This window comes from Herpailurus yagouaroundi, unplaced genomic scaffold (genome assembly GCF_014898765.1).
Source record: "Herpailurus yagouaroundi ecotype Mexico unplaced genomic scaffold, PumYag 250, whole genome shotgun sequence".
NCBI classification, from domain to species: Eukaryota; Metazoa; Chordata; class Mammalia; order Carnivora; family Felidae; genus Herpailurus; species Herpailurus yagouaroundi.
In genome coordinates this window covers 14,990,976-14,998,908 of record NW_024412467.1, presented here as the reverse complement: position 1 = coordinate 14,998,908, position 7,933 = coordinate 14,990,976, and the positions used below count along the sequence as shown (strand labels likewise).

Below are 7,933 nucleotides of genomic sequence, written 5' to 3'. Positions count from 1 at the left end.
AGGAAGGAAGGGAAATAAAGGGAGAGAGAAACAGCAGGAGCGAGAGCGAGCAAGAGAGAGAAGGAAGGGGGAGGGAGGGAGAGAGGAGAGGAAGGAAGGCAGGAAGAGAAGGAGAGGAAAGGAAGGAAGAGGTTCTTCCTCCCCAAGCCCATGGGGGTTCACGCCAGTGGCCCAGTGGATAGGATGGAGGCAGGCAGTGTAGGGAACCAGAGGCACTAAAATGACCTTCAGGGTGAGGCCAGGATATTCTGTAGAACACGTGGTGTTTGGCAGGGAGAAGCCAGGACCAGTGTATCTGCGTGGCCACGTTACCACTTCAGACCCCCACTGCTCGAAGCTTAGCACTGCAGTCATTGTCTACTCCCCAGTTCTGGTAAGGTCTCCCCACCCCCCGTCGGCTTGCACCCCCTATATGAACTGGCAGAGGTCCAATTCAGAAGCTGGCTTCCTCCTACCGGAACCGCCTACTTCTTGCTAAACATAAAATGTCCCACGGATTTTGGAATTAAGCAAACAAAACCCTGAGCTCAAGCGCACACCCCAGCATCAATCCAAGGGAAGGCGTGGTCAAAGTGTCTCCCCTTTAAAAGGATGCAGGGCCAGGGAGCAGGTCAGCAGTGCAGTTACGGCAAATAGAATGGGAAGAGGTCTGAAGGACTTTTCAGACTTGGAGCTAAAAAAGGTTGAGTCTAAAAAAGGAAAACATGTCACCTTCCTGCCAAAATAAACTGTGATGAAAGTTTAGACCCCACCACCTTTCAGCCAAGCATTTCCTGTTTCGGCCTCCCTTGTCCGCCTCAAGCTAGCTCAGATGAGGGAGAGCTATTTTTAAGGTGCAAACAACCAGGAATAAGAATGAGAGAAGCTATTTATTTAGAGTTACACCTTTCAACTGTTCTGTTTTTCCCTCTGGAGCTAGAGGCTTGGTTTGGCTTTCCCTTTGAATCTAAAGCTCCTGGGGTAAGAAGGATTTTGAAAGGTCATGGTGAAGTCGCCATGCCTCCAGACCGCGATCATTGTCTTGGAAAAGACAAGTGCCCACTTCTTGAGGAATTTCTCCTAATATACAGCTACTCGGCTTATGCAACACAGGTGCTCTTGAGCAGTGTTTTTGTTTTAATTTTTTTTTACTGTTTATTCATTTTTTTGAGAGAGACAGAGAGAGAGAGAGAGAGACAGAGCACGAGTGGGGGGAGGGGCAGAGAGAGAGGGAGACAGAGAATCTGAAGCAGGCTCCAGGCTCCGAGCCATCAGCAGCGTCTGACACGGGGCTCAAACTCATGAACTGTGAGATCATGACCTGAGCCCCGCCACTTAACTGACTGAGCCACCCAGACGCCCTTCCTGAGCAGTGTTTTGTAATACATTCCTTTTGTATAAAAGGTGATTTGGAAATACACGCTTGGCTTTGTTATTTATGGAATCCAACAGTGATTCCCCCCCCCCTTTTTTGTCCAACAGAGCATTCCATTATCATGCAAATAGACATTCCATAATTTACATGGGTTTTAAAATTCTTTGTATTAGATTTTCTTGAGGCAGGGGACATGTATACGTAGTGTTCTTGGAGCCAGCAAGCTCGTTCTGCTATCTAACTGTGTCTTCCCTTATTTCTTATTCCATTAAGTCAGTCCATTCTTAATACCAAACCTCAAAGGACCCATTGTAGACCCTTGGAATTTGCCAGTAAAAGAAAGAGAAAAGCCTCCGTTGTACTGTTTACATAGGCGTGGCCTTGGTATTGGCTATCACCCCCATAGTTCACCAACATTATTTTCTTTCCCATGTGTATTTCCACCTGACATTACAGTTTTTTTTGTTTGTTTGTGTGTTTTGTTTTTTAATTTGGGCTCTACAATGTAAGCATCATGAAGGCTTTTAAGCATCATGAAGGCTTTGCTCACTTTTTAATTCATCAATGTATCACAAGCATCAAAAATATACTAAATGAAAGGAGCAAGTGACTCTTGATCTCGGGGTTGTGAGTTCAAGACCCACATTGGGTATAAAGATTACTTAAAAAAATAAAATCTTAAATACACACACACACACACACACACACACACACATGCTAAATACTTAAAATTAATTCGGTTAACAAATTTCTATTTATCTCAAATTATTGTGGCATTTTGAATTATACAGAGTGCTGAAGAGGTCCTTCCTTCCTTCCTTTTTTTTTTTTTCAACGTTTATTTATTTTTGGGACAGAGAGAGACAGAGCATGAATGGGGGAGGGGCAGAGAGAGAGGGAGACACAGAATCGGAAACAGGCTCCAGGCTCTGAGCCATCAGCCTAGAGCCTGACGCGGGGCTCGAACTCACGGACCGCGAGATCGTGACCCGGCTGAAGTCGGACGCTTAACCGACTGCGCCACCCAGGCGCCCCTCCTTTTTTTTTTTTTTAACATGATGCTTTCCTAAAAATTCTAGCTCTCCTGTTTTTACCCACTGGCTCAAGCATTATCATAGGAATTACTTGAAGGACAAGAGGATGTCTCCTTTCTAAATTCACTAGCATTTCTGTGTTTTAAATGGGTCAATCTGGAAGTTAACAACTCTGTGGGACAAGTAGGTGGGTATGATCTACTTCCAGCTCCTTTGCTCCCTTTACCTCTGGTGGGTTCTTTGTGCAGCCAAGCCAACAGGGTCATGATTCAGCTTTTGGTGAAAGGAGAGTCCTTTCTGCATCGTTGTACTTGTACAAAATTTGGTGGCTTGTACCACTCAAGGAAGAAACAGAAAAGACTGGAAACAATTTGAGTGCAGAGCTTAAGTATAAAAGCAGATCTATCAGAAAGAGAGAAACAACTGAATGATCCAGTATGATCTGGAATGACACATGAACTTATCACGACACAGGAACAAAGTTTAGCTGACCAATGAATGGAAAATGGTGCAGAGCTGGTGCCCGAGATCAGGCATTTAGGTCTACTTACTCTTTGGAAGACATACTTCCTTCTTGGCAGTTTCAAGTTCTTGTTTTGGGAACATTTCAATTTCTCTGAGTGCAATGGAGACATAAATAAATAGGAAGAAAAATCCAGTTGGTTGCTCACTCACCTTTTTGCTTAAGTGGGGGCCGTTAGCCCCCCCAATGCTTCTCTGCACGGATGACGGTAATTGATACACATCCTGTTCCTGGGTACCGTGGCTAGTGGGGACTTGGTAAATCCCCTGATGTTGGTAGGAAGGTGGCACTTGGTAGATTGTGTCTCGAGGGCCGCCATGTGGGTTTGGCGCTTGATAGAGCTTCTGTTGGCCAAAGGTCTGGTGCGTGAGTCCAGAAGTAGGCTGGTCCTGACTGGAGGGGGTCTCCTGAATGGGGCCAATCAGAAGCTTCACCCGGTTGCCGGGGACAATGCCTTGTCGACCATGTAAGGAGCAGAGCCACCACCCTTCCAGTCCTCCTGTGTTCTGTTCTATGACAGTCAGAATATCTCCCTTGCGGAAGGCCAGCTCCTCGGCACACTCCGGGACGTTGTCATATAAGGCCCTTGCCATGAGATTCTAGAAGAAGAGAACAGATGGACATCGTGTTAGAATTCTAGCTCGGTCCTTTTTCACACCTAAATCCCACGCTTTTATGGAGAGGCACACTTCCTGGAAAGGAGAGAAGAATGAACGTGAACAATAGTCTGTAAGGAGAAGAACAGATGGTGCAGACAAAAGACAGATACATACGTACTGCGTCTGCCACCAATGACATCAGACTGCCTCCTCGGAAAAGCCCAGAACACCACAAGAGTTCTTTCCTCTAGCGGTAGCTGCTGTGCCAAGGAATTATGGGCAGCGCCGTTAAAGAGTTCACTGCACAAAACATTTTTCTTCCTTTCTTAAAGCCAGCTTGCAGAATAAAATATTCCAAGTGCTACAGCGGACGCTTCTCATTTTTTTCCCTTCCTATATTGGAGGCAGAGAGTCAAAGAAAAGCCCAAATAACAAGCAGTACGAGTGGCATTTCTATTTGGTGTGAAAATGGAAACAAACGTACAGTTACATACGCCTTGCCAGCGCTTAAAAATTCTTACTCTCAGTTGATCAAGAAGTCCTTGGATACAGGGAGAATCTACAAGCAAGCGTTTTTGGGGTTTCTTTCCCCCCCATGGAAATCGAGCCTGGTGCATGGCGTGACAGTAGTCTCCATCTCTATATTTGACGGCAGGGAGCGATGGCAGAATTTGCCACATGTAGGTGGATGCCATCCCTTTTCTTTTTTGGTCTTTTATTTGTACCTTTCCTGAAGGCCTCTCCTCATGCTGCCACTTTTTCCCCTACTTCTTGAATCGCGCCATTCACAACAGAAACGCTGTGCCTTCCCCTTTCATGGGCCCAAAACACTCTCTCCCTTTGTAAGAAGGCCTGTCTGGCACATTCAGTACTAAGCAGACAGCCAAAGTAGGCATTCAGCAGAGAGCGGGCAGGCAGTACGTGCTGACATTCTTGGAAGCCTTTCAAAGGCTCCGAAGATTTCATTTCTTGGCGTCAGTAATGTTTCGCAGTACGATGGCAGCCATCGCCACATGCCTGCTCCTTCCCAGCACAGAGAGGAGTCGGGATGCTATGAATTCATTGCGAGCACTTGGAAAACTAAAAGTGATCTCTCTGGTGCTTCCCTAACGTGTCTGGATACACTTGAGTCACTGCAGTGGTGATCCTTTGTGGGAGGAGGGACAGCCTATGGGGCGGATCATGTTTGGGACTTTACATATTCGTGGAATTTTTGGCAGTTGTTGTTTGGATTTCTGCCCCCTGTTTGCTTCTCTAGAAACATGGACTTGATCTTTCAGCCTCGTGCTTTTCATTCCTTTAGAACTGACATACATTAATCATCTCCCCTGTACTATGCCTCATAACCACAGGCTTGTGCTGTATGCTGGTCCTCTCCTCTGGGGGCAGGGGGGCTGCGTTATGTAAGGCACCTCCCCTCTGGTCAGTACCTGGGAAGGGGTCCTACTCTTGCTGTTAATCCTCTTAGTGCAGCTATTTAACCTAAGAAAAGGAGATCAAGCCATACCCAGGAAGCTTGATGATGCTTTTTAAGAATAAGGTTGCAGGGGCGCCTGGGTGGCTCAGTTGGCTAAGCGTCCGACTTTGGCTCAGGTCATGATCTCATGGTTTGTGGGTTTGAGCCCCACATTGCGCTTGCTGCTGTCAGCACAGAGCTTCTGTCCCCCTCTCTCTCTGGCCCTCTCCCACTCTCAAAAATAAATAAACATTAAAAAGAAAAAAGAAGAAGGTTGAAGTTCTTGTTCTTGGATCAGTTTTGAGATCCAAGAAGTCTGTGGTGTGGACAGGTGAGTGGTCAGGGAAGCTCAAGGGAAACTGGGGGGGGGGGGGGGGGTTGTGTTCTAGGTGAAGGTTTTACTTAGAATTTATACGCTAGGAAACTTTGGGATTTTTTTCTAACAATTAGAAGTCCACATACATAGAGATAGAATCATGCAGCATTTTATCCTGGCTTGAGGAACCATTTAAGGATGTGTCATAATCCCCAAATCTCTGTTTCTCTTCTTCCATCTTTGGGTGTTCTGTATCTTAGAAGAAAAGTCATAGAGTTACGGATGATAAGATTCTGGTCCTTTGTACCAAAATAATCTGAAGGAGATCACTCCACCAGAGTTATATGGTGATTATAGGGTAGGGAGAGAGCCGAGCGCTCTCATCTCTGTCCCTTGCTCTGGGGACCATGCAATGATTGGGGATGGCTGGTACGAAAGCCCCAAGATGAAATCAGAAGTGATAGAGGTAGGACCAGTTCTGTGGGAGCTGAGGGTAGATAGCTGTATGATTCTAGCGGCTACAAAGAAGGGAAAGAAGAGAAACAGAAAACTGTCTCTACTGTATTCTGTAGAAAGGCAAAGGACTACAGACCTAATCAGCATAAATAAGCTCAAGGCATGTGGAGCTGGGTCACTGCCATGGGACTCCATGAAGCACTGAAGTGGAGCACTGGACCGTGCTTGATTAGAAGCAGATAGAAATCCCCGTGTGAGAGCTGTTCTGGATGTTCTTTGTCTCTTATCCCAGTGACTTTCCCACCACCTGGTAAGCACCATGCTAATGTTTCAGATGTGTCTCAAGAACAGTTTCTCTGGGGCAACTTTCAGAGACTGTTGTCTTCGCCAACGGAGGCACCATGGGTGAGTTCTCCTGACTCTTTGTCCGTGATTCCCCAGCAGGCCTCCTGCTGCCCACACAGATGAGGATTTAGGAAGAAAGCTTGGCATGACCATTGATGGCATGCACCCCAGTGCTAGCCTGACATCTCACACACAGATATTCTCAGCCTTGGCTGAACAGGAGTGAGTTGCTTAATCTCTATACAAGCTATAGAGAGAGAATCAGTGTGTACACCCAGCACTCTCCCATACAGAAGGTTACATACAGTTCCAGAGACCTTTAGCAATGACCTGAACCCAGTGTCCCTGTTTTATAGATAAAAAAACAGGTCTGGGAGGCCAGTTTATCATTTGCCCAAAGCCACAATATTGGTGTCAGAGATGGGAATGGAACTATGGTCTCTTGGCTCAATTCTCTTTCCAGAACTCTTAAGCCGCCTTAGCTCAACTACACGCTGTCCTCCGAACTGGGCTCAATTCCATCGTATAGTGAGTTCCGAAGATGACAATTCTTGTCATGTCTATAGAATAAATAGATCATTTCCCTTTGTGCCCTAACTTCCTCATCTATAAAATGAGAGTGAGGGTAACACTACCCATCTCACCGGTTTGCTATGAGGATTAAAGAAGTGAACCCAAGTCAAATACCTTAACACCGCTGGAGACTTAGGAAGCCGTTATGACAACTTATGTAATTTGCTGGGTGGCACTTTGGTCTTGGCCTCTCTCCCCACTTGGCCTCCTGTCATCAAGGGTTGAGTTCTGCTCTAATGATGCTATTATATATATATATTTATACATAGCCGATCTTTCTCTTGTTCAGTTATATATCAGGAGAACTGTATCTGTCAGTGTTTCTCTGAATTAATAATGAATTGTGGACACTTGCAGCCTCTTGTGGAACATTTGCCTGTAAATGGCAATAATGGAACTATTGGTTGCCCTCAAGAGACCGAGACAAAATGTTATTATTATTACTACTACCCTGATTATTATTACTGAATGAATTATGGCTACATCTCTTTAGATTCCAACAGGGTACAATCCATCAGAGAGTGGGGGGGAAATGGGTGAGGAGCTTGGCTTTTGAAAATACTTGGCATTTTGGGGTCAAGAGTTCATTCGAGAAGATAACAGCAAAATGAACGTCATCCAGAACACAAACCATCTCATGCAAAAGTGCACAGAGTTGATGGCAGATCAAGAGTTAATTCCTCTGCCTAGGAGAAGGTGGACAGACCGCCTCCTTCCGTGTGGGAGGTGTGATTCCTTAAGGCCACAAAGTCAGAAGAGTGATTATCTGAATATCTTAGAAAAACCCAGAAGAAGCAGTTTGTCTATTGAAGATCTCCTCTTTCTCCCACCCGCCCCAGGATATTTATCTCCCAGGCAGGAAAGGTCAACACAGAAACAAACCCAGGAGAGATAAGAGAGCTATGTCATTCTATAGCCCGTTGGATGGTTAGCCTCCGCAGGGTGGCAGTTAGAAATGCAGCTAGGGCTTGGCAAAGTGCCAGAGCAGTTGGGGCACTGAAGTTGAAAGCCAGAGGAACTTCAAAAGATTACACTCCAGCTCCTTCACCTCACAAATGAGAGAAATGAGGTTTGAGGAGTTAATGATTTGCCAAGACACCTGGCAAGAAGGTCATAGAGGTGGGGCAAGAATTTAGGTCTCTTGTCTCCCGCTCCAGAACTGGGACAGTATTTAACAAAGTCATATGCGCATGCTACCAAAACTGTGGTTCTCATTAGGATTAGAAATCAGCATTGAGAGTTATAAATCCCATTTGAGGGAACCCTAATTGTAACAG

At 45.7% G+C, this 7,933-nt stretch overlaps 1 protein-coding gene across 3 annotated transcripts in view; it reads right to left on the bottom strand.

Moving 5' to 3' along the window:
* Positions 1-7,933, bottom strand: part of NEDD9 (neural precursor cell expressed, developmentally down-regulated 9) — a 190,517-nt gene that overhangs the window by 31,000 nt on the left and 151,584 nt on the right. For 2 of the 3 annotated variants that reach the window (XM_040460505.1, XM_040460504.1), the window contains one exon: positions 3,064-3,510. In XM_040460505.1, coding sequence (XP_040316439.1) covers positions 3,064-3,510 — 447 coding nt within the window. Of the gene's footprint in view, positions 1-3,063; positions 3,511-3,688; positions 3,725-7,933 lie in introns of those variants that run through there. The other variant, XM_040460503.1, reaches the window with a different exon arrangement.